The sequence below is a fragment of the Tiliqua scincoides genome, chromosome 6 (genome assembly GCF_035046505.1).
Source record: "Tiliqua scincoides isolate rTilSci1 chromosome 6, rTilSci1.hap2, whole genome shotgun sequence".
Taxonomy (NCBI): Eukaryota; Metazoa; Chordata; class Lepidosauria; order Squamata; family Scincidae; genus Tiliqua; species Tiliqua scincoides.
In genome coordinates this window covers 80,231,120-80,258,236 of record NC_089826.1, presented here as the reverse complement: position 1 = coordinate 80,258,236, position 27,117 = coordinate 80,231,120, and the positions used below count along the sequence as shown (strand labels likewise).

Genomic DNA, 27,117 nt, shown 5'->3' with positions numbered 1-27,117 from the left:
ATGAAAGAGAAAAAGACACTCCATGTTAAGACAGCTTTTGAACAAGCTCAGAAACCTCACCAGAATCATGCAAAACTTGTGATATCTTTAAAGCACACTTACAGTGAGGTAAGCACTACAATAAATATTTACAGGTCATGGCTTGTTATCCACTGGATTACTGTTCCAGAACCCCCAGTAGATTCCAAATCAGTGGGAAAATAGCTTTAAAGGCCCACTTCCAGGTGTCTTGCCGCTCCATTACTCATAATGGAATAATTTCATTCCATTAGGTTCATTTATTCACCCCATGTAGTGGCTGAATAGTACTGCAACTATTCCAATGTATTCTGGGGCAAAAATGGAGGAGTAAGAAACCTGGAAGTGGGTCTTTAAGGCTATCTTTAACCCTGAGAAACTGGCAACTGGTGCAGTTTAACAGAATAAAGGTAAGAAATTAGATTTTGATGCTTTTCCCCCCTTTTACAAGGCATTTGAATGTGGATCCCCAGTGTCAGTGATGAGTCAAATCAGTGGATACAGAGGTGCCACCTGTATTACATTTGTATTCTGCTTTTTGACAGGAACTTTCATAGGGGTTCATAATTGATAAAATATACTTCTATTAATGCTTTTTAGTTTTTTAAAAATAAAAGTCATGATAAAATGACTTTCAGTGGTTGAAAATGAAAGGAATTGGTTGGGCACAGATAGTGAAGAAGAGGCTAAAAAACAATTCTGAAATATTGAATTCAACAACCAATATTGTGACAAATTAAAAAGCTTTTACTCCCCCCTCATGGATAATGTTTTGTCCTTCTGAATGTATGGGAGGGGGCAGTAGGAGGCATACATGTGAACTGATTCAGAACATAAGAACAGCCCCACTGGATCAGGCCATAGGCCCATCTAGTCCAGCTTCCTGTATCTCACAGCGGCCCACCAAATTCAGGTTTGTGATGGTGTTTTTGTCTGTGTCCCCTTTCCCATAAGTAAATGAGAACTATGTCAGTACGTATTTGTGAGTGTGGAACTATAGGGTATCAGGGTGTATGTTGCAAAAAACACAATGCTTAGTATTTGTGTACCATGTTTTTTGGGTGTTCACAGTGCTTTGTGTTATTAACTTAACAAAAATCCTGTATAATATGGCCAATCCCATATTATTTATTTTGGGTTGTATCCTAAAGTTTCCTTCTTTCTTCAAAATGAGCATTCTCTTTTCACAAGTCAAGGAAACCTTAAGATGCAATCCTGTATTATGTTGCTTTAAAGTTTAAGAATTTCTATACAGGTTTTCAACAGTGCACTTAGGGCAGTTTACAAACACTAATAATAGAACAGGGATTTAAAACGCCTAGAGCAGAAGTGGAGCGAGATCGCTCCGCATTTACTTTCACTGCTGCGGGGAGCCCTGCTGCAGGTCGCGCCGGGCTCCCCGCAACCTGGGGAGGCTGCAGGAGGCTTGGGTAAGTGCACCCAAGTCCCTGCAGCCCCCCTGGGCGGTGCGATCCTGGGGATCGTGCCACTGCCTCCTCCTGGCCTCCAGGCTGCCCCCGCTCCTTAAGGGGGCAGAGGCCAGGGCTCACAGGCTGGGGCATCACGATGCCCCAGTTTGAAAAGCCCTGGCCTAGAGGAATAAAAAGATGATGGAGAATAATACGATGATGGTGATGCCAAAAAGACAATTATGCCAATCCAAGGCAAATTGTGGGAAGAGAATTCCACAAGTGGAAGTGCTTCTACTAAGAAGACAACCCTTCTTTACACTAAAATCCTAAAGTTGTTGTAATTGCCTGCAATCCTGGTTATATAGGTGGTGCCTTTGTATCTGCGGGGGATCCGTTCCTGGACTCCCCACGGATACCAAAAATAGCAGATTATCAAATTCACGATTTTTGGCCCACCTGGGCTCTTAACATGAAATTCAGAAGATCTTTGAGATGGGGCCAGAACAAGGTTCCAGTTGCATCTGGGAGGTTTGCGGGGGGGGGGGGGGGGAGGTGATCTTGGGGTTCAGCATTCAAAGATGCTCCACCTGTAATTTTGTTACTTGTCTGTTTCGTTCAAGATCTTACTAATGTTTAGTCTGCAGTCTGTGGTGTGTGCTTCACAGTTTGTTTAAGCTGGCATTGAATAGTCCACTGTATGGCAATAGGTGTATGATAGTCTCTCTAAAGCAAATGTACTAAAGCTGTGTTACACGTTGCTGGCTGCGCTTGCAATCATAAGAGGGTTGGAAAAGACTACTTCATAGGCATTAGCAGAACATTTTTAGGGGTTGGTATCTAACTTTAGGGATTGGCAATGGTCTGGGCTAAATAATAATATCAAATTTTCAAGCCCTGTCCAAAGAGCAATAGTTTCTGCATGATTAGAGAATTGTCACATGAATGAGTCTCCCTTTTATTTAACGAAAATGGGTTCTACCATTGTTTAGTTATAATGATGATTTTTATTCTTGCTCTGCAAATTTTGCTCCTAGTTACAGGACAAAATTCATTTCCATGAGGAATTTGTTCATTACCTTAAATACGCCATGATCATCTACAAACGAGAACCTGCAGTGGAACAAGTGATAAATTTTGCTGCAAAATTTGTTGTTTCTTTGTATGACCCTGAGAACGCTGATGTTGAAGAAGAGGAAGTGGAGAATTCACTTCTTCATTATTTGTTCAACTTTCTACTAAAGGTACCATAACAGTAAAGTAGTGACAAAAACTGTCAATGTGAAGATAATCAGCTCTTTGCAAATTGGCATAGAAATGGAGTATATGTTATGCTGTTTTTTGAAGTGACGCAAGTTCAGTGTTAAACTTGACTGAGTTAATATCAACTTGGATGCAAGGATTTTTTTTTATCTTTCCCATGCCTGAGAGAACTCAAAGGGTAGAAGTGGCTTGGCCACTGTCCCTCAGTGCTGATGCATTTCTGGAGTGTGACCACTAGGGACTTGTAAAGCAGCCACTGAGGCTCCAGTTTGCTCTATTGATTTGTAATGTGACATGACTGTTGTTTCTGTACATGCACTCCCATGTCTGTTCTGTGACCTCACCTGCAGCTGTGGCTTTATTTATTTATTTATACATACATACATACATACATACATACATACTCCGCCTTTCTTCCTGAAGGGTGCCCAAGGCAGCTAACAATCAATGGGTAAAAAGTACAAAGAACACTAAAATACAAATAAATATCAAAGATAATAAAAACAGTATAACAATAAAAACAGTATAGAACAGCCAGAAATAAAAACACCAATAGCAACATTAAAATAAATTCATAAGAGCAGCGATTATAGGGCCTCAAAGGCTTTCTTAAATTAAAAAATCATCAGGCCTCACCAGAATGTTAACAAAGAGGATGCTGTCCTCAGCTCAAAGGGGAGGGAGTTCCATAACACAGGCACCACCACTGAGAGGGTCCTGTTTCTGGCTGGCATCCCCCTAACCTCTCTCGACGGCAGCACAACCAACAGAGCCCCCGCTGATGACCACCAGATTATATGGAAGAAGGTGGTCTCTCAAGTACACTGGTCCCAAGCCATTTAGGGCTTTAAAGGTCAAAACCAGCATCCTGAATTGGCCCCGGAAACAAACTGGCAGCCAGTGCAGCCACCAGAGCAGCAGAGTGACAGAGTCAAACCACCGACCTCCAACAGCCACACGAGCCGTTGCATTCTGTACTAGCTGTAAGAGCGCGTTGCAATAATTTAATCTTGATGTCAGCATGGCATGGACCTCCATGACCAGATCCAACTGAGGCAGGTATGGCTGCACCTGGTGCACCAGCCAAAGCTGTGCAAAGGTTCTCCTGGCCACAACCAACACCTGGGCATCCAGAGGCAGCTGTGAATCCAGCTGTGAATCATGTGGTGAACCTGCTCTTTCAGGGGGAGTGCAGCCCCATTCAGAGAAGGGCGATAATCCAGCACTCACATCATGGCTTTCTAAACAAGGAAGACCTCTGTCTTGTTGAGATTTAATTTCAGCTTGTTAACCTTTATCCAGATCCCAACTGCCTCCAGGTAGCGCTCCAGGACAGAGACAGTCACCCTGGTATCTGGTGGGAAGGAGACATAGAGCTGAATGTCATCAGCATATTGATGGCATTCAACTCCAAATCACCTGATGACCTTTCCCAGCAGTTTCATGTAGATAACATGGGGGGCAGTATAGAACCCTGCAGTTTCCTACATCTCAGGGGCCAAGATGCTGAATAGGAGTTCCTCGTTACCACCAAGACTAAAGACTAGAGAATTTCTGACTTAATTGCAGAAATCTTTTTGCATAATGACTCTGGTTTGTCTGGTGTTTTCCATGATTAAAATGTAATAATACCATAATACTATGCATGTGTACTTAGAAATTAGCCCCACTGAGTTTAATAGAACTTACTTCCAGGTAATTGTATAGGATTGCAACCTAATTCAAGGTTGTTATTATTAGCCTTGTTGATATTGCACCATAACTTGGTGCAATGGGGAAAATGGGGATAGTTACAGGAATTGTATTGTATAAACCTGTGAGATGATTTTACATGCATATTGTTGAAATACGTCTTTATGAATAATGAAGTATCATATACTGAATAATAATAATTAAAACTCCTTGACTCTTTTTAAAGGCTCACAATGCTAGCAGCAATGCAGTCAGATTTCGAGTGTGCCAACTGATAAATAAACTTTTGGGAAATCTGCCAGAGAATGCCCAGATTGAGGATGAACTGTTTGATCAAATAAATACTGCCATGCTGCTTAGAGTGAAAGACAAAGTACCAAATGTGAGAATTCAGGCTGTACTGGCATTGGCTAGACTTCAGGATCCAAAGGACATCAATTGCCCTGTGGTGAATGGTATGTTGTTGCTTGGTAGTTTAATCTTGACTTTAATTCAGTGGTGTATTTTATGTTTTAAAAAATGATGAATGATGTGACTGAAATCAGTGTTAAAGCTGAAATTAATCACGTCCTTGTTCATGAACTGTAGTGCACGATGGAAACGTTTTCTATGGACATCAACTGTGTGTCATCCTCTCTCTTTTGGCTTCCTTTTTATATATGTGCCTTTCCAGTCACTAATAAATGCTACCCAATTTTTTTTGCTTTCAGTTTACAACAGTTTGATTGAAAACGATTCTAATTCAGAAGTCAGGCGTGCTGTGTTGTCATGTATTGCGCCATCAGTTCAAACTCTGTCAAAAATTGTAGGTCGTACCATGGATGTCAAAGAGACGGTCAGGAAATTAGCATATCAGGTAAACTTATTTTTGTGACTCAAATACTACAAACAATGTTATTAAAGGGAAGTATCAAATCAGTTGGAGAACTCAACTTTATTGAAAATATTTTTGGGTTTGCAGTATGATGTAAATTGCTCAGTACAGATGTTGTCTTACTAGAGTAGTGTTTGGTTTGTTAATCAGGCTTTGTGATGAATCCCCTGTGTTTCCCTGATCTTTTTATGTGTTTTGGGAAGTTCTAGCTCACCAACAGCAGTCTGTGTCCTTCAGATGCTGGGATCAACTTACAGATAGCTTTTGGCCTTTGTTACAGATGCCATAAGCTATGAGGGAGAATTCAACTTCTTTTCCATGAGTGAGTTCCCTCTAAAAATTGGAATGTCTTCTGATTGGCTCAAATTCCTATTCTTTATACAACTTCTGTTTACAATGACAACTCATGTTCCACTCTAAAACCTGGGAGTGCCATGAAGTCACTCTAGCAAGTTTAAAAATCCCAGCACATAGGAAGAAATGGTAGTCCCCTTCCAGCAGCCTGAGAACCCAGTCTGGGTCTCTGAAAGGAGCACTCACTCTAGCAAGTGAAAAGAGCTGGAGATTCATTTAAGCAAGTGGACATAGCTAAGGAAAACGACTAACTAGAATGTGCCAGGTATTCTGTTTCATTTCAGTCTGTTTTGCAAAGTCCTTCCATCTATCTCTTAATAAAAACTGGTTCTATTTTAACCCCTGTCTGCCTGGTCCCTGGTTATGGAAAGGTTCAGTGGATTGTCACATCTCTTGCTCTGCTGATGCTAATGTAATCCCTCTGTCTGGACTTATAGCAGTGGGTACATTCTACAGAGGCTTTTTCCCCATTTAGTTGCTTGACCAACAAAGGAAAACGGGGAGCAGGAAAGAGGTGAGCATGCAGAATACTAGGCACTACATTCCTGGGTTATCCTGCTTTCTTGGGAGTCCCCTCTTGTCTGTGACATGCTTAAAATACATACTTGTGTTAGTGTTACTCTTTGATCAGCATCAGCAATAACATCCTGTTTGTAATTGCCTCATTTTAGTAATTTTAATCTCCTTCTTCCTCGTCTCATTTCCTGTCATGGTTGGAAAATGTTTTTCTTCAAGATTGCCTAGAAGCAGTGGGTGAATGTGCCAACTTAAAAAAAAACCTACTGTTTGCAGAGAAGTGCATGATTGAATCTGTCCTAGTTAGCTCAAAACATGGCGAATGCAGTATACACAGGAATTTGCAGTAGTTGATCTAAACAGCGTCGGAACAGCTTTTACAACCCTGAACATCTTGTGTGTCAAAGCATATTCCATCTTCTTGAATACAATACCATTTCACTGTGGATTACATGGTTAGATTTGGGCTTTGGTTTTAGATTGATGACAATAACTATAGATAATGGTATATAGTATTAAAAAATAATGGTATTAAATATTGCAGCGGTACTCAAAATGGTGGGTTGCAACCCACCATTGGAACAAAAAATGGGTCATTTCCCCTTAAGGGGAGTGACCCAGGAATGGGTGCCCCAGCAGCACCACAGGGGTTGTGATGCTGTGGGCACCTAGAGTCTTGCCACCCTACCTGAGGGGTTTTGCCAGCCTTGGAGAGGGTCCAGAAGCCCCACAGCCCCCTCAGTGAGTCTCCCCCAAGCTTTGTTTCGCTCCAATCTGCAGGTTGGAGCAACTACTGCTAAACCAGAAGTAAACCGGAAGTTGCTCTGTTCAGCAGATTGGAGTGAAATTAAACTTGGGGGAGACCTGCTGAGGGGGCTCCGAGCCTCGCTGACCCTCTTCAGTGCTGGCAGGGCTCCTCAGGTAGGGTGGCAAGGCTCTGGGCGCCTGTGGCGTTGTGATTGCTGCAGCAGCCACCAGGGCACATCTCCTCCCCAAGTCCCTGGCCCCGCAAACACTTGCAGTCAGATCTCGGACTTCCAGTGAGTTTGAGAACCACTGAAATATTGTAACACGAACTGAGCTATAGTGGCAAGCAGCTAATCATGAGCAGCAACTAGCGACCCTGTCATGAAAATGCCATAAATGATAATCTAGGCCAGGGGTGTCACACTAATTTCATACAGCAGGCCAAATAGCATTCATGATGCCTGCTTAGGGCCAGAAGTGATGTCATTAAACAGGTCAAAACCAGAAATAAGCAGTCTGTTCTCGTGTAGGAACTCATTAGCAGCAAATGACAGAAGAGAAAATACACAAATCTTGATCATATTTCAAGATATGGGAGAGCCCAATCATCATGCGGGCCTCCCTTTTAGCAGTGACATCTTAGCACTGCTTAGCAGCTGAGAGCCAGATAAAAAGCTTCTGTGGGAGGCCTCTGGGCCTTACATTTGACACCCCTGATCTAGACCTTTTGAACTGGCTCAGTGCATCATTTTCCTCTGATTTGTAGAAATTCATGTATTAAGGAGTAAAGTGTGTATTCCTCTTTAAAAGATTCTGGCAGAAAAGGTTCATATGAAGGCTTTGACAATAGCCCAGAGAGTGAAACTTCTGCAGCAAGGACTTAATGATAGATCAGGTAAGATGTTTTTATTTTAATTTGCAGTTGCTTGTTTTGTGTACTTGTTCAGGTATGCCAGCTTCTTATTTTTTTACTACTAGTGAACTACCTAAAGTCCATTTTGTTTAACAAAAGGCTGCAAATGAGCATGGGAGTAAATCCATTGAAACCAGTGAACCATACCTGTGATCAAGTATAGGTAAATTAGGTCTGAAATGGTGCAATACTATGTATGTGAGCTCAAAAGTAAGTCCCATTAAGTTCAATGAGACTTACGCCCAGGTAAGTGTGCATAGGATTGCAGCCTAAGGGCGCAATCCAGAGGCACCTTAGGGCCGGCGCCTCCTCTGGAGTCAGCAGGGAGGCTGCCAAAGGCCTCTGTGCCAATGGAGGCTCTGAGTCTTGTGTTGGCCGACATAAGACTCTGGGCTGGGCAGGGAGGAGGCAGCAGTTCTGGGGCAGGGGAGGTAGTGGGCAGCCCCAGGGGTGGGGAGTGGGAGGCAGGGCTGGGTTCCAGCAGTTATTCCAGATCCCAGTTTCCATTCCGGGGGAGTTCGGCGTGGCTTCAGGCCGCTCCGCTCTCCTCGGACTTGAGGTGGCACAAGTCCAAGGAGACCTATAGGGCCCCTTACTCGGAGGTAAGGGGAAAAGTTTCCCCTTACCTCTGGCTGAGCCACTTTGGGCCCCTAGCCCACACTGGATACAGCGCAAGCTTCTTGGCTTGCCTGTTCCAGCACAGGATTGTGCCCTAAGAGTGCATGAACTGTGTCTCATTCATGTTAAAAGAATCTGTCTCTTTTGCCAGAATTCAGCCCTTTCTGGGTGCAATAGTTCTTTCCCATGCTAGATGAAATATCCTCTAAGAAGGTTATGTGAGTGGAGGGTTTCAGTGAAAATGGGACACCACCATGCAAGTATGTATACTTATTGATTGTCTCAAGGCAATTCTTAACAGTTAGAAATAAACTCATTGATTCCAAGAAACAATATAAATATAGTAGAAGAATAGATGTAAGGCATTTCAGTACAAAGTATTAACTATTTCAGTTTGGCTTTCATTTTTATATGCTTATTTATAGCATGTTAACAGTTTATGTATAATTTTAGTGTGTTTAGTTTTGGCATAGAGACTATTGGAATTTAGGTGATAGTTTACAAGCTGCACTGAAAAATACTTTTTTTTCAAAACAGAGCCGTTACATCTAACTTAAATTTCCCTGCCTAACAGAATCTGTGAAAGAAGTGGTGCAGAAGCAACTTATTCAAGCCTGGCTCCGTCTGGCTGAGGGGAACGTTTTAGAATTCCTCCATCGACTGGATGTGGAAAGTTGCCCTGAAGTGGGTATTCCAGCACTTAATGCCATGTTTTTGCTGACTTCGCCCAATGACTTGATTAAAAACTTTTCAGACCTTGATGACAGGTATATCTGAAAACAAAGAGTATTTCTGTTTGTTAATGTTTTAACTTCAGATTTATTTATATATGTTTATCTACCTAAAGACATCTGCTGGTAGAAATTTTGCTTGTATTTGTTTTGGATTGAGGTTATATCATGGCTGTATAGGCAGGATATAACACATACTTCAGTACATAGTTCAGTGTTCCAAGAACTAGTGAAATGACGTTTGTTTTGTTTGAGCATTTATATGCCAAACTCTGCTGAAAATTTTTTTAACCAACACCCCTAGTTTTTACAAAACCGCAATAAATGTAGCCAAAATGCCCATGCACCCATGAGAATGTCAGTATACTATCAGTGTAGTAGTGGTGAAATGAGCCCCTCTAGAAAAGCTGTTTATAGCATGGGTGCTGCCATGAGGATAGTCCACATTCTCCCCTCTGAACCGTTTGTGCACAGAGCCTTTCTCCACAGAGCAGAGAGATTGTGATGCGCATACGGAAACAGATGCTTTGTAAACAATTATGACTGGTGCAGAGTGTAGTATGTGCACGGTTTGCCTCCCTGGTAGTACTACTTAAGGCAGTAGGTAGTATCTTACCCAGTATCTCAGAATGTGGCCTGCTTTTACTTTATTCCAAGGCGCTCAATGGGAGGAACTAAAAGCTCTGTCTCCATAATTTGTATAGCCCCAACTTGAGTTGAGTCATGCTGAAGTGTGACAATGGGAATTTGTTTTTATATACAAAGAAGGTGGTAATCTTTTTTTTGTTTCAGTATGCTGTTCTTGTTTCTTGACAGAAACTGAGTATCTGATCCTTAAATAATTTTTCATTAGAAGTATCAGAGTATAATTCATGTAAAGGTGGAAAAATAACACGACATATTTCAACAGTGACGACTATCTTTCGATGGCTTTCAAAATGAATCATTTTGAATTTGAAAGTCAGCTTGCAAACATGAGTGCAATGAGGGTCTTCCCAAGCTTGCTGTAATTAGTCTGTGGAACTACTTGCCACAGGAAGTGGTGACGGTATCTGGCCTAGATGCCTTTAAGAGGGGACTGGACAAATTTCTGGAGGAAAAGTCCATCACGGGTTACAAGTCAGGACAGGTATGTGCAAGCTCCTGATTTTAGAAGTAGGCTATCTCAGAATGCCAGATGCAGGGAGGGCACCAGGACACAGGTTGTGTCTTATTGTCTTGTACGCTCTTTGAAGCATTTGGTGGACCACTGTGAGATACAGGAAGCTGGACTAGATGGGCCATTGACGTGATTCAGCAGGGTGCTTATTATTTATTTCTTATGCTGTTTATTTGTTGGCAAAAAAAAACAACTTCATGGGAATATGTGTTTCCTTTTTGTTTTGAAGGAAAACTATTCCAATTGAAAAACTAACTGCTGAGAATGCCTTATTCTGGGAAGCTCTTTGTGAGTACTTAAAATCCCAAGGAGAAGAATTTTTAGAGCACGTTCTACCAGAAACTGCTGTATATGCTGATTATCTGTTAAGGTAAATTTGAGTATTAAAAGTACATCAGAAAATGTAAATATGCACGCTGTATTTCCTCCTACAGTAGTTATTCGGTGTGGATTATTTGGTTAGGACTCTGTTCTATGATTTCATATAGAAAGCGCTTACTTTCTGCTGCTTACATAATATAAATAAATGTTCTTTTATATATTATATTATGAGTATGTGAATAGTATTGAGGAGGATGTAGAAATAGCTTGGTGGGGTAAAATGACTTCAAGGTTAAATGTTTTAAGAACAATCTTTAAGCGTAGGTATGTGGAACATGATTTTGAAAGCCTCATCTTTGAAAGGTTTAGGAAAAGCACAAGAGGAAGGCAACCTGATAATTGGTTTGCAATGATAGTATTGCAAACATTTGAGGCAGCGTTGCTGTCTGTAGGCAGAGGGGGTGAAGCTGTAACTTATAACATCTTGTAAAGTAACCTATGAGTGGGAGAGATAGGAAGATTTATTTCAAATCTCACTGAATAAATAACCACTTGTTTTTAATTAAGTTACCTTCAGAATATACCAGTTCTCAGCCAGGAAGAAAAGGAAGATATGACTTGTGTTGAGCATTTGATGACCAAAGAATTTATAGGCCAGCAGTTAATTCTTATGATAGGATGTATGGATACCAGTGAAGAAGGAGGAAGGTAAGACAACTTCGCAAAGTGATCCTGAATATATGTGTTATTCTCCATCTTTGGCCTTTATGGCGTAAGCTTGCTGGCTTCTATCTGATGCATAGCTTGTTTCGATCTGGAGCTCACTGGAAACATTGTTGGTAAATCTGCTCAGAGTGTATTGTATTATCTGAAAGCCTGGCTATTTTATTTAGTGTCAGAATTCACCATAAACAGTACACATCAGTACAACACCATAGGACTGAATTGTTTATTGATTATGATGAAAACTGTTTAGTACTGTATGTTTAAGGAAGGTTTTGCTCATTTGTGCCAGGAGTCCATAAAATATGACATTGTGAAGTAATATGGGTGCACTTTCCCAAAGTTTTACTTCATGTAAATGCTATTTGCCTGTCTAAAATAGATACTGATGGACTTGGAGGGCAGTTCACTGCTAGTTTTACACTGGCCACATCCTGAGTGTTCATCCCATTTAAAAAAGAATTGGTAAATGGTGTGTTCTGCTTCCTGATGTGGACTTGTATGTGGTCTCAGCAAGGAAGAGATCCCAGTTGCAATTGGGGTTCACATATGTGGTGCCTGGGAAGGGAGGTCCTGAATGCGTGAGAACTACTGACTTGGTATATCAAAAAAAGCTCTGACAATTTGCTGAAGGAACAGCAAACCCTTTTGATTTTAAATGAGAGTCACAAAACTGTTTGAGATCAGTGTGGTACAGTATTTTTATTCATTATTTGGAACAAAGCAGCTAAACTTTCACATTCTTTTTTTAATGAAGGAAAAGACTGTTGACTGTCTTACAAGAAATTCTTATGACTCCTACCACTTCCACAACTTTTGTGCCATTAATCACAGAGAAGCTGCTCAGTATTGTCCAAGATGATGACAGAAGAATCCAGATTGTACGTGGTTTTAGTTGTAGTCTCTTAAATTCTAGAACTTGTTTACTGTTGCGTTCTACAGTGTTTCCATTGTGAGTTTTCTATCTGATATATACACCTTTTGCTAGCAGTAAGTGGTTCTTTTTTCCCCTACATTGGAAGGAAACCACTGATAATAACTTAATAGCTTAATGTGTGATTATTTGGGTCTACAGGAGGATCACTCTGCTGTTCCAAATGTAGTCTCTTTTTGTTATTTTAACAAAATAAACAATTGATGTTAGCAGTGGCAAGTCATCTTAAAAAAAAATCAAAAAGTTGGCAAGTTATGGTAAGTGGCTATAGTTTTGTAATTAACGTTGCACCAAACGTTCAGAGAGAACATATTTGCAGTACAAAAAATTGTTCCAAGAGGTATGAAATGGGGTCCCCCAAACCTTACAAATTTTGTGCCTTTTTTGCACTCCTGATCAGCCAGACAGCACTGATGTCATCACATAGCCAATCTGATTTGGCAACATGGTGATGTCATCACTAGGAAAGACAACAATTTGAGGATGAAAATGATGCTGAAGCAGCAGTTGACTGGAGTGTTTAAGGGCCCAATCTGATCCAATTTTCCAGCACCAATGCAGCCACATTCCCTTACCTTGAAAACATTCAAGGGAAAATATTCCCTTACCTTGAGCAGGCCTCTGACTATCCCTCCACTGCAGGATGCAGTGCACGCCCCATTGGCACAGTTGTGTTGGTGCTGGATAACATTGGGCCCTAAGAGGCTCCATCCAGGGTCTTTTTTCCCCATTGCTCCCAAACACATATATCAAAAAGTAAAAGGGCTTTTTTCAAACCTAACACATCAAATTGGAAAAGAAAGGGCAAGGAAGTTGCCTGTCTTGACATAAATGAGGGAGCAGAGAAGAATTCACAAGAAGGGAGAGGGGAGTGTTAAATGGGGGGGCTCTCAGTTGTATATGAAGAATCGTATTGTAAAGAAACAGATACAGGCAAATATACAAAATAGCTGATGATGACTTGACACAAATTCCATTTTTATCTCCAGGTGGCTGAAACAATTTCAGAGGTTCGTGAAGCAGTTCTTACAGTAGATAAACCTCTAGATGCAACGGAGTTAAGAAAGCAACAGCTTAAAGTAAGTGTAGATTGTGGTGTTTTTTTTTTGTCTTCTAATTATTCCTAGCTTTAGTGTAAGTGCTGCAACATGAGTATCTTAATACTGATTTCAGGATTAATCCATTCAGTTCCTGAGGGTCATCATTTTTGGCTTTCTTTTCAGCTGGCTGAAATAAAAGTGAAACTTATGGAAGCAAAAGATGCGCTGGAGAAGACTGTGGCTCTGCAGGATTTCAGTCAAGCATCATTGTTGAAAGAGAGAATAATGGAACTGGAAAGCATTAAACGTGACCTGTTAAAAGAGGCAGAGGAACCTCAAACCAAAGAAATATGCATAGAAAAGGTTCTGATGTGTTTTGATTTAGTAGTTTCATTTTAAATAAGTGCAGAGATATTTGTCCCTGTGTAAATTGCACAGAAGAATATTGAATAAGTTTTATAAACCAGAATATTACATTCTGATGTTGATATTTGCTATCAGTTTAATTTGCTATAATCTGCTATCAATTTGCTATAATTTTCAGTGTGGTTGTTTGAGGTTTCTGCACAGTGATTATTTCTCTTTTATGGAAGCCTGAAAAACCCCGTCTGTTCATCCTAGTGCCTTAAAAATTAGATATGGTACCTAGAGGGTACCATAGAGGTGCCTGAGGAGGGACATGATTGAGACATACAAAATCATGCAGGGGATGGACAGAGTGGATAGAGAGACCCTCTTTTCTCTCTCACATAACATCAGAACCAGGGGACATCCATGAAAGTTTAGTGGAGTTAGGACAGACAGAAGAAAATATTTCTTTACCCAGCATGTAATTAGTTTGTGGAACTCTTTGCCACAGAAAGCAGTGATGGCATCTTGCCTGGATGCCTTTGAGAGGGGATTGGACAAATTTCTGGAGGGAAAGTTCATTACAGGTTACAAGTCATGGTAGGTATGTTCAGGCTCTTGTTTTTAGAGGCAGGCTGCTTCTGATTGCCAGATACAGGGGAGGGCACTGGGACACAGGTTGTGTCTGTTGTCTTGTGTGCTCCCTGGGGCATTTGGGCCACTGTAAGATACAGGAAGCTGGACTAGATGGGCTTTTGGCCTGATTCAGCAGGGCTCTTCTTACGTTCTTAAGAGTTTTGTTTTGTAAGGATAAATTGTTTTGTGGAGTGAAGGAGAAAAAAAAAGACTCAGTTATGCAGTGTGATCATTAACAGAAATATTGTAAAAGGCAGCTACTTGAATGATACAAGCTATCTACTTCCAGATTGTAGTATTAACTTGAAGTGGACTTGAACAAAAACAAGTTAATTCATCTTACATAATTTACCATTTTACTCTTTGTTGTTAAATATATTTTCTGAAAAGTGCTTGGGGTGAGTAAGTCTGTAATTGTGATATTTTTGTGTTTGTTTTAAAAGAATGATCCTGAAACACTGCTGAAGTGTTTGATGATGTGCCATGAACTTCTAAAGCAGCTATCGCTTTCCAAAGGATTAGGCCCAACGATGGATGGAATACTTGAATCCTTGGTATGTGGCAACAAAAACAAAAGTGCAACCTATCTGATGGTCCAGAGGGTATAACTTGAGTGGATAATTTTGGGAGTGGGCTTTAGTATCATTGTCTGTGTGACAATCTTTATTTATTTAATTTCCAAACACTGGCCATCCTGGCCCCTGTACTGCCTATGGCCAGGACTGCAGGGTGCCACCCCCTGCCGAGTGGCACTGCACCCTGCCATCCTGGGGCCTTTGGAGAGCTGGGGAGGCTGCACACCGCCTCCCCGGTCCTCCAAATGCCTTCTGAGGCCTCCAGAAAGCCAAAAATCACTATTTACGGTTTTCGGCTGAAAAACAGGAGTATTTATTTTGGCTTTCCGGAGGCCTCAGAAGACCTTCAGAGGGTTGGAGAGGTGGTGTGTGGCCTCTCTGGCTCTTTGAAGGTCCCTAGACAGGGGCGGTGGCAGAGGTGGCAAGAAAGGTGGCAACGCCTCTGGAGGCATGGTGCCCTGGGGCATTTACCACTGTTTCTGAATCTGGTTAGTCACTTGTAGACAACCTAGGACTGAAACTGGAAAATCAAACAGGGCATGCGAGACCCCTAGTCTTTACAGAAATACAGTGCATGAAGGATCATCTAACTTCTATCCTCTCCACCCTTCACAGTAGATTGCAAGGCATCAGTTGCTAAGCACTGATATGTGAAACTGCATTTGGCTTGAGGAGCATAACTGATTCCCAGCTCTAGGGCAATTGGCAGTTTTCTTGGCTTGGGTTTCAACCTGTCTTCCTCGGTACTCCCGGCCACTAAAATGGTAGGATGACAGTGAGAGTTGCAGGAAGGGGGAAATAGTGATTTTTTAAAAAATTCATAACTTGTGCATCATGGGTTGATGCATTTGAAATACCATACTATTTTCAAATGTAAGGAACTTGTAGCTAGTTGTGTTCTAATCTTGTATCAATCAGCCTTGCAGACAGTTTTCAGGAGTTGCTGTCCCCCTTCCCAATGTTTACAAGCCTGTCTGCCTTCCTGAATATTCCTGTTCCTGTCAAACCTCCAGTTGCAAGGTTAAATTATGGCGGTTACTTTTGTCTTGGAGAGGAAGAGAGCCAACTGTTATTTCCCTGCCTGTTTATCTGGGGCAGTTCTTACTTGTCACGGGCAAGCAGTTGAATGTCTGTTTTGAAGGCTGACTCTTGTTTTGTGTTTTAGATAATTCCAGGAATTACTAATATCCATCCATCTGTAAGAAATATGGCAGTTTTATGTTTGGGCTGCTGCGGCCTGCAGAGCAAAGACTTTGCCAGCCAGCACCTTGCATTGCTATTGCAGGTAAAGATGTTTGTATTGGCATTTTTGCACATTATTGCTTCGGTCAAGAATCTGATCGAAAATATTAGCAGTGGGATGTAAAGGTTCATGACCTGTTATGTGAATAAATATTAATAAACTTGAGGTTCTTTCCTTGTCCTGCTAGTTAAGTGCAAGAAAGCATGAACTGTGTTTATTTTTGGTTTTCAAGATGTTCTGAACAAGAAAGTGTGTGCAAAACAGGCCCCTCTGCAAGTTCATAGTTTGACTTAGGCTGGAGACCAAAGATAATGGGCCAAAATTGTTCATGCACTTTAACACAGATTTTATGAATTCACGTCTTTGTGTTCTTAACCTCACCCAGGTCTTGCAGATTGATGAAATGAAGGTAAAATTAAGTGCTTTAAAGGCACTCTTTGATCAGCTGATGATGTTTGGATTAGAACCATTTAAAGCCAAAAAAAGTGTAGATTTCCCAGCTGAGAGTGAAGAGAATGGAAATGAAGGTGCTGATGCAGAGGTGACCAAGGAAACTGAAGAAGAAACGGTTACTGCCCACAATCTCCTCCAGCTTCTGTCTGGGTTCTTGGATAGCGAGGTAGGACGGTGGAACCAGATGTTTTGTCTTCAAGGGATTTGGATTTTGACTGCAAGTCAATCTTTTTATGCCCACAGGGGGAGCTATTATAGTACATTTATATAATGACAACAATTGAGAAGTGAATATGCTTGCAGCTCAACTGACTTCAGCATATATATTTGAAATGGCAACGTATAGCATTGCTGCTGCCACTGCTACATTTTATGTTTAGCTTAGCTTTTTGGCTGTTAACTTTTTCACGTCAGGAAAGATAACTGCAATCTTACCAAAAAATGTATTTCTATTCTTAAAGAAGAACTTGCAATTCTAAATGTTGACAAAATAACTTTTTGAAAGAGCTTAGGATAAGACAAGGTTGGCTCAGTAAACTGCAGTATGTGTTCAAAAGTCACTTTGGACATTTGAAAAAGGCATTTTGTGTTTACCAATTATCCTCCTACAGTTGTGCTTACCAGCTATCCTCCATCTTACATTTTATTGTAGCTTTGACAAATCTACTGCATAAAGAATCTCAATGATTGGATGACTGAGGGCTGTTGAATGCCATTGTGTTAATTCTGCTGAATGGAATTCAAATAGGATGGATACTCCCATATATGATTTCTCGACACTGTGTTAACAAATTAAACTGTAAGAAATTCTTCTGCAGTTTTCAGAATTTAGAACACAATCTGCAGAGGGCCTTGCCAAGCTGATATTCTCTGGACGATTGATTAGTGCAAAGCTCCTTTCTCGACTTGTTTTGTTGTGGTATAATCCAGTAACAGAAGAAGATACTCGTCTCCGACACTGCTTGGGAGTTTTCTTTCCTTTATTTGCTTACGCAAATAGGTATGGTTTTTTCTGTTACAATCTTTTGTACCTTTTGGTAGTGTTTTTTCCCCTACATTTTTGACAGTTTGAGCTTGAAGTATTACTAAAATTCAGCAGCAGAAGAAAAAAATTAATGTGGCATTTTCATGTTTCAATCCATTCTTAGCTACATTGTTCTTTAGGGTGTGTTTGTGGGGGGGACGGGACTGCTTTGATTTAGTATGAATGGCATTCTGTAGTTTAATATGCAAGCCAAGATCACCCTGTGTTGTTTGCTAGCTGCAGTCCTCTTACGCAGTAGCCTATCCATTCCATTTTGGCAGTATACTGTACATATAAATTCCTGCATCTAAGTTTGGCATGTCTTCCTATTATCAGGGCATTTTCAAGCTTTAGGAAGCATGCATATGAAAAGTTGTTTTGATAGCTGAAAGGTTGTATTCTGGCATTAGGTCATGGACAAAGGATGTTGTTGACCATTCCCTCACTGAGCTATAATGATACAGTATAGCTCATGATGTCTTGACTGCATATAAACAGATAGTCATGAAACTAGTAGCTATTTGCCAGGAACCTGTAGGAAAAAGAGAGAGAAAGCATTGTTTCTCTTGCCCACCTTTTCCCTTCCTTTTCTGTTATGGTTGGTATGAAGGTCAAGGTTGCGAAGAAGAGAGAGGCCTGTATGGATTGGAAAGAAGTAGCGGAATGGACTATGTGCCAGGGTATCGGTTGTAGCTGTTTGGCATCATAAAAACTACTTTCTCTTCTTTTGAGAATGCAGGGTTTGTTTGTTTTTGTTAGAATGTCAGAGTTGGATTGAGGATTTCCAAGTTTGTTTCTGCTTCTAGGCATTGACTCTGCAGTGATTGTGGCATTTTTTTCAGGCAACTGGAAGGCTGGTAGATGCCAGTTCTGGCTCTTTTCCTATTTGTGGCGAGTTTCAAACTGACCTGCTAGGAAGTTGTAACAAAGTACAATTGATTTCCTGGCTATGTATCATGTGCCCTAATTCCAGGGAGGCAAGAGGCTTTTGGGGGGCAAGCAGTCCAAAGATACACAGCTCCACCCTATTGTTTATTTTAGACACTTCGGCTGTCTGTCCTCTCTTTAAGCTTTTGAAATATTGAGTTGCACGGGCAACTTGTTTGATGTATGAGATTTTGGTGGCCTTGCAGAGCATTGTATTCTCTTTTATTTATTTCTTGTTTTTAAAAAATTCAGGATCAATCAAGAATGCTTTGAGGAAGCTTTTCTTCCAACTTTGCAAATATTGTTTAACGCTCCTGCGTCCTCACCATTGTCTGAAGTAGATGTAACTAATGTTTCTGAGCTGTTGGTGGACCTGACAAGACCAAGTGGACTGAATTGGAACACCAAGCAGTGCCAGGTATGCAGACCCATATAAAGGGTGTGGTTGTGTTTGAGATTGAGCAGTATCTTGTGTTTGGTGGGGTTGTTATACCATTCTCCTTTGAAAGGTGATTCTATTTTTAATAGAATATCTTGGATAATGTTTGAGGATACTTGCTGTTTGGAGATACTCGAAACACTATGATGCTATATGCCTGGCAACAGCTGTGGGAACAGGCTAGCCCATATTTGGAGGAGAGGGAATGGGGAATGAAATCTTGATGCTATGTAGTCCGGATTCTTCGTACTCCAGTCTACTGTGTTCATGTTCCTGTCAATGACTGAAGATTCAAGCAATCTGGGTGGCCAGTCTGGATTCAAATCTAGGAAAGTTGTTGGCCTGGAGCAATTGACTGACAATTTCCTTTTGATGGAATGGAAATTCCCTAGCCTTGTAACCTCAACCAATGCAAGAAAGGTTTACTAGGAGTAGAGTCTTTTGAATCCTCCAGACCAGATTCTTCAACTCCCCACTTTCAGGGAACATTGACTTGTCTGCCAAGGAATATCTGCATATGTTCCATGAAAACCCTGTGCATTGCCAGTGATTCAGAGGCATAGTTTAGGATGCAGAATTGCTGATCTGATGTGGAGTGCTGGGCGGCCCTATGTGGCTGCCTCATTTGATGCACATGAACTGAGAAAGTACTCTGGAATATGAATCTCCATGAGTCACCAGTTGCGGTGTGTTGCAAGCAAAGATGGTGGTGGGAATGCCGTCTTTTTTAGTGGAGCTTGTCGAAAGTTGCCAATTTGCTCATGGAGAAATTCCTAGTAAGTGTTTAAGGATAGCCTTCCTCTCTCCCCCCCCCCAAGTTTTTTTGAAAGCTGTTTGAAAACATCTGATGTACAGAAAAAGGAAACTCCGCTAGTTTGCATCACTTAGAAAAGAAGCTTTCAGGTTATCCTTTGAGAGCCACAAATTGCTTGATCTTGTGAGCAATAGTCTGTATGTATCATACTGATAGCATGTGTACACATGCAGTCTTGTGTTAAAGGCAGCACAATCAAATGTTAATTTCATTATGCTCTTTATGCTAGCTGTTATATGGGGTATGTGTGTTAAGTCAAGCTGGATAAACATACTGTTTTGAGGCACTCTGTGGGAGAAAAAGACAGTTGCATATTTAGCTGTTCTCTTAAAATCATGTACAGTCAAATGACACAGCATTGTAATTTTTCCAGGGTTTGACAATACATGATAGTTTAGCAATGAAAATATGCAATGAAATCTTGATGGATCCAACTGCACCAGATGTCCGTACTTACACGAAAGCTTTGAGTTCCTTGGAAATTAATAAAGACTTCTCAAAAGACCTCTTGGTTCTGCTTGATGAGATTCTTGAGGTAGGTAACAGGCTGACTTGTCTTTTTCCTTTGTAAAGACCTTTATATGAAAAATGTTATGTTGATATGGCTTGGATCTGTGGGAAATGTGAGTAGAAGATGCATTTTAAATGCTAACTGGACAGAAAGCTTGAATGTGTGGTAATTGGTGTAAATGTAATTGAACCCTGTCCCCACAAAAATCACACATACCTTTATGATATTCAGGAGAGTATAAGGAGAAGATATTTGCCTCTCAGAGAAGTACCTTATCCTACATAGACATTCCTGGATTGCAAATAATAGAGTTTTCAAACCAGATCCCCTGCAACTCCGTTCCATTTCTTAATACTTTTTGAGGCAGAACAAATGCAGGAAGATAAGGACGACCATTCATCCTGCAAATTTGTTTGGAAAGACAAATGGGAGGAAGTTGTAAATAAAACCACTGCTCATTATACTCAGAACTTAAAGATTTTTTAAAGAGCTAAGGGCGCGATCCTAACCCCTTATGTCGGTGCTTTCCAGCACCGACATAAGGGCAGTGCAGCTCTGAGGTAAGGGAACACACATTCCCTTACTTTGAGGAGGCCTCCCTGAGTGACACCCAACTGCAGGATGCAGCACATGTCCCATTGGCACCGCAATGCTGGAAAGCACTGACATAAGGGGTTAGGATTGCGCCCTAAGTTGTACTGGGCCTGGTTTTGACCTGTACTACTCAGGACCAGGCTATTTGAAAAACAGCATACTCTCATATGTACCGAACTGTCCCTTAAGATCAGCAGAGGGTTCCTGCTATGTTTGCCACTTCTGGCGGGTGTAAGATTGATAGCAATAAGGAGCAGGCTCTTCTCAGTGGCAGCACCTTTATTATGGAATTCTTCCCACTGAGATTCAGAACTGCCCCCTCCCTGTTTAGTCTTCTGTTGAAGGTTGAAGAGTTTCAATTGCTGCAATTCCTTTGAGTAATTGTCTGTGGGTTTTATGGTTTTATTATGCTAATATTTTTATTACAATATTATTTATGATTAGTTTATGATTATTGCACTTTATATTTCATTCCTATTGTATTTTACTGTGTTTTGATCTGCATTGTATACTGTTTTGAGTGCTCCATTGATTGAAGGGAAAGACAGGATAAAAATTATTGAAATAATTACTGTCTCTATTTAAAGATGGTTAGGAAATCCTACCAAATTGGGCAAGAATTTGCATATGCAAAAGGGGGGCAACATGAAGTAGTCTTGTGTCTGCTTGTATCAGCTTCACCTATATGTCTTGCTGGGTCATAAATGGATATATTAGTTTTACTAGTCTTCCCAGAAATAGGACTTGGTGGGCGTGTTTGCTCACCACTTACATCACTCCAGGTAAGACTGGGAGAGTGACTCTTGGGTTCTCTTGCTTGTATCCCTTGTCGTGAATAGAGGTTAACTGAACAAGAGAGATTGTACGTTTATGAGAACTCAAGATCTTCTTGACTTTGTAAGAGAAATGGTTTTCTAGCATGCAAGTTGGGGAGAGAGCACATAATCTCAAGGACTGCATCTGATCTCGTCTTCCCAAGTACATGATTTGAGTTGGGTAATGGAATGAACAGGTTCTGTAGAACTTCATGTTGGAGAATACAAACATGAAAAACATTGACCTGGTTTGTTTCCATTTTAAAATATCAGACTAACTATTTATTACCTGTGTTTGTGATGTAAATGAGTTCCTTCAACATGAGGTTCACTAAAATGGCTACTTATGTTGAAGATGCGGTGGGGGGGGTGTCTTGTGTTAGAGGCTTGTTCTGCCTCTCTACAATTCATTTACACTCTGAGCAATGTTAATACCCAATATATCTGCTACAGAAAGTGAAAGATAAAGGATGTCTAAGGATGATTGAAAAAGTGAAGAATAACATAAACGGGGGAAGTCGTATTGGTGATGAAACGTCTGAAGTAACAAAGGAAACTGATGTTTCTCAAGTAATTGAAGATACTGGTGGTTCTGATAAACAACAAGAGAATGACAGAACATGGAATCTCCCTGACGCAAAGGAGGAAGGTAGTGTAGGGAATGGATCTTGAAATTAAAAAACAAAGTCATTACTCTAGGCCAGTCTACAATTATTTGTGACATCTAAACAGTGTTTGTTAGCAACGCCAAGTTAAGCTAAGAGAGAACCTGTGATGGATCATTTTGCCTTTGGTTTTCTACTGTTTCAGTATTAGTTCCCCTTGCCAGTGACCATGCAAGACGAATATATGGGGGAATGGGTCACTTTTTAAAATGGTTAATATACAGAGAGGGAAAGCTTGAAACCTGCAGCCATTAAGCAACAACAGAGAGTACTGCAGAGGCAACTTGCTGAATGGGTGCCAGATGATAGCCCAACATCTGATGGACATTCCTATCCTGACTCCAAGCCACATCCCCTTGCCTGGGGCACATGAGCTTATCACAGTCAACACAAAGGTCAGAGGCAGCCGAACTGCATGAGGCTGTCCGAAGCCAGTGAGAATTCAGAAGCAGGCCAGGTGATCTGGACTAGGAAATATCCAGAAAGCCCTTTGTGCCAGGGAGCAACTGAGGAGTGGGAAATGGGTCCTGCTTTCTCTGATCTTGGGGTTTAAACCAGGAGCCAACTTCGAGCCTTTGTGCTGCCCTAATATGCAACACAAAAGTGATTGGGTTAGTAAAGAAAGGGTGAAACCCAGCCCTACCAAGTCTGGGATAGGCAAAAAAACCTGGCCACCAATGGCCAATTAGGCAGACAGAAAAATTCCTATCTGGCCCCAAACAGCAACCAGCTAGGCCCAGACTGTGGCAACGGGAGGGTAGGCGGGGATCGGCATGCAGCTCAACTGCATGCAGGACAGCCACCATGGGAGGTACAGCCAACTAGGTAAGCCTAGGTCCTGCCTCCCACTTTTTTTCTGAAAGGACTTGGCTCTGAGGAAATGCATTATATGATTACTTCCTTGTGTTACACAGAACACAAAGAAACCACTCAGAATACTGAAGAGGGAAAGAACACATCTCCAAAGTCAAGATCTACAAGAAGCAAAACCAAAAAAGGTAGGACCCTCTATAAATGTTGAACTTCATTACTTCTTGCATTAAAAAAAGTGAGCCAAAGCACTGTTGCATTCCTAATTAAACAATATTTAGAGCAAATGTACTCGGGGATTTCTGTTTATGAGGACTTATGAATAGCTTTGGCTGAAACGAGTGTGTGTGTGAGTGAATGCACATGCTGGAAGTATTGGCACTGCTGTTTTCTTAAATATTTTAACTACATTATTACTGACATTTGCCAGCAATTTGAACAGAGCAAATTAAAAGCAAAATGCCACACCCTTGCCTTCAGCATGATCTCTGCTTCATTTTCTGGTTTGGGCAACCCAAGAAGGGAAACAAAGATAGAAGACATCAGAGTCCTATTCCAAAAAACAAAACAAGCAAGCAAAAAAACCGTGAAAAACTGGAGTACTTTTTTTCCCCACACAGGAGTTTGCAGTGCGTAGTTTAGGTTGGCCATATGGGTACATTGTCTAGTCTGCATCTCTTAATTTAGGCTGAAGAGTTCTTTTATCTCTCCTCTGTATTAATGCATTAGGGGTCCCAGATTTTACACTTTAAATGTGTATGTTCCACTGAATTCCAGACCTTGGTGACTATTCAAAGCAAGACAGAAATAGAGTACATGAATCTCTGCGGAATGTGGACCAATTAATGCAACTAAGTTCAAATTTAACTGTTGAGTCCTTGGGATAGGGTGAGATAGAACATCTGATGATCATCATCATTTTCATCATTGTCGTATGCCCCAGCACAGGTATATGCATCTTTTTTCAGACATCCACAAAATTAAGCTGCAGCGATGAAGTGATAGGAGCTGTAATTTTAGTGCATACTGCAACAAGCTGTTAGGTGTATATATTTAATCAATATATTTTATCAAGCAGAACACATCCAATGACTGATGTGGAAGAGCTGCTATAAAGGTTTGCTCACAGAGGGAGAGAAAACAGAAGCAGAACCATGACTTTTACAGTATTAGGATAGACTTAAAAAAAAGAAAAAAAATGTCATTTGCAACTTACAGGTCCAAGAAGAGTAATCACAGAAGCCAAGTCTGCGCCCAGAAGAGGAAATCGTAGAATTACAGAGCAAGAAAATGAAAGGTAAATATTCATTTGTGAACACAGAACATCCCTTCAACAACTCCAAATGCATTTAGAGAAATGATTTTAACTCTTAACAAGATATTTATAGTTTCCAGTGTTGCAAGCTTAAAAAAAGTGTCTTGCTATTATAGTAATAGTAATTAATAACACTTCTATTAAAAGACGTTTAAAATAGCCCTAATTAATTGGGCATTGGTCCCACAGTCAACTTGGTAAACTTCTACAGTACTGTATCCCCACTTCCTTTGCTGTATAATGTCGTGACTTATCTCTATTTAAACAATTCACCCCCCCCCCCAAATGGAGTGCTTGAGACACAATGATCCTTGACCATTCTCTGTATGGGGGAGGAGGAAGAGAAAGCTCATGTCTCAGTCAGGCAGTGCTGAAGAAGACTTAAAAAGGGATGCCCTCCCTGCCCCTGCAGCAGAATAATCCTTTCAGATTGCTGCTCTTGGAAGAACAATAGGATCATCTTGATCTTATGAATATGCAAATCTAATCAGTTGATTAAAACAGGGCTTTTCAGACTGGGGCCTGTGGGCCCTGACCTCTGCCCCCTTAAGGGGCGGGGGCAGCAAAGAGGAGGCTCTACTTTCACTTTCGAAGCTGCGGGGAAGCCCTGCAGAAGCTCAGAAGCTCAGGGAGTCCTGCAGAAGAGGCTCATGTAAGCGCACCCAAGCCCCTGCAGCCCCCGAGTGACGCGATCCTGGGAATTGCGCTGCTGCCTTCCCCCTGCCCCCCCACCCCCGCATTAACTTAGATCGGTTTTCAAACTCCTGGAGATTAAAACTCTCCAGGATTAAAACTCTATCAACTAAAAATTCTTTAGAGTGACTGTCTGCACACATGCTAGCCAAGTGTCCTTAACAGCTTTTTGTGCTTTGTGATAAGTGTACAACATCGACTTCCCTGTTAACTTCTTGCATTTTTTAGTTAATCCTGTTTTAAGGACCTATCAGTGTTGTAAATTTATTGAAATATGCTGAGTGATTTGAGTGGTGACCACAGTGATGGGCTGAGCTGCTTTTAATATCATGGGGTGGGGAACCAAACAAACAGGATGGAAGAAGACAGGAGCCCAGGAACATGGCAAAATGAGGGAAGGGTCAATAGGGTTGGATGAAAAAATTGGTCTGAGGAACAAGGGAAAGGCCAGAATCTGAGTGGGGGAAAGTAGAAGTGGGAGAGAGAATGGGGAGAAAGAGAGGATTGCACATGATCTGAAGGTACAAAGTAGTAAAGAAGGCTGGATCTGAAATAACCAGTCAGGATATTGGATGCATCTCAAGTTAAAACTATTGAATGTGACTAACTTGCATTTATGATTTCTAAAACTCATTGCCTTGAGTGCACTTTCTTGGGATAGAAAGCCTGGATATAAATGCTATAAAATAAATAAATAAATAAATGTTTCTTTGCAGTGAAGACATTGAACCACCTGTTCCGCTAGTGAGTTCCAGACCCTCACGCCGAGCGAAAACAGTAGCTCTTGAGAAAACCAAAATGAATCTCTCTAAGCTTTTGGACAAAGAATCGGTTAAGTGAGAACAGATCAATGCTGTTTGCTGTAAATCCATTTTTAAATAATTGTATGTAAAAAGTCTAAACTCATGTGGTTTTGTTGATCCTTTTTTGGGGTGGGAGCAAAGGAGACTTGATGGGTAGGAAGGCTTACCTCTTCATAATCTTTTGGATTTTTTAAGGATATGCTCTGACTCCAGAATCTGCACATGTAAGGCACAGTGTTTTATATTTGTTTGAATCATGCTTTTAATATTAGTCACATTATACTGCAGATCTCCCTGAATCCCAGCTTGCAGCCCTTTTCCAAGGGATTATAGTTTCATTTTATCTTGCAAAGTGTAAATGTATTATTGAAACTAGTCTCTTATTAAAAACAATAATAATAAAAAAGAATATATTGGATGGGGCTCATTTTCTGCACTAGTAGCTAAGAGATTATTTTGGATTTAAAGAAGGGCGGTTCCCATGTAAACTGAAAAAAATGGATGAGAAACTGAGCCTATTGTATATTGCGCATAATTTTGGCAGAATCTGACTAGTGTAAAAATTCTAGCAATCTCAGATTTTATCTTGACCCAAACTTCTAGCCTCTATACTTAAAGTAACAGATCAGAACTGGGGATGCTTGCATGGGGCAGCAGTGTTGTAGATGGATTTAGTGTCCAGATAATGAGATTTATCTAACTGGATCTTTTCCTCATGACTTCTTGTTGCTTTACCCAAAGCCCATTGTGATGGTATACACCGGTGTGCAGTGGAAGAATTACTAGTGCACTACCAGAAACAGGTCAAAATTTTTAAATATTTTTAAATGTGAGTCCAGAGTAGCCACTGCCAGCAGACTGCCTTGATTCTCTGCTCTAGCCTTGCATCAGTTCCCAAGGGGTGGGGGGTGGGCTCATTCTGCCACATTTCTGCTTTAGGTGCAACTGGACCATCAAATCAACTCTCTTGCAAAGATGCACAGAACAGTGACATGCAGAAGTATGCAAGACATATTTTCCTCTAAGGGCAGGTTCATATTACACGTTTTGAAAAAAACAAGCCATTAGTGGTGCAAGACCAGGGGAGTGCCTCCAAGCACGACAGCTTCAGAGCCCAATCCTGAGGTCCGCAGCACGGAC

The 27,117-nt window shown here is 41.0% G+C and overlaps 1 protein-coding gene across 1 annotated transcript; it reads left to right on the top strand.

The window, feature by feature from the left end:
• NCAPG (non-SMC condensin I complex subunit G) lies at positions 1 to 26,014 on the top strand. The gene is made up of 21 exons (XM_066632927.1): positions 1 to 108; positions 2,465 to 2,671; positions 4,609 to 4,837; positions 5,093 to 5,238; positions 7,684 to 7,768; positions 8,979 to 9,171; positions 10,524 to 10,664; positions 11,183 to 11,323; positions 12,096 to 12,219; positions 13,262 to 13,351; positions 13,496 to 13,675; positions 14,740 to 14,850; positions 16,037 to 16,156; positions 16,500 to 16,733; positions 17,386 to 17,567; positions 18,771 to 18,936; positions 20,145 to 20,306; positions 22,145 to 22,340; positions 23,271 to 23,354; positions 24,385 to 24,463; positions 25,891 to 26,014. The coding sequence occupies exons 1-21, from the start codon at positions 1 to 3 to the stop codon at positions 26,012 to 26,014; spliced, it is 3,102 nt and encodes a 1,033-aa protein (XP_066489024.1).
• Positions 26,015 to 27,117: the final 1,103 nt, after the last annotated feature.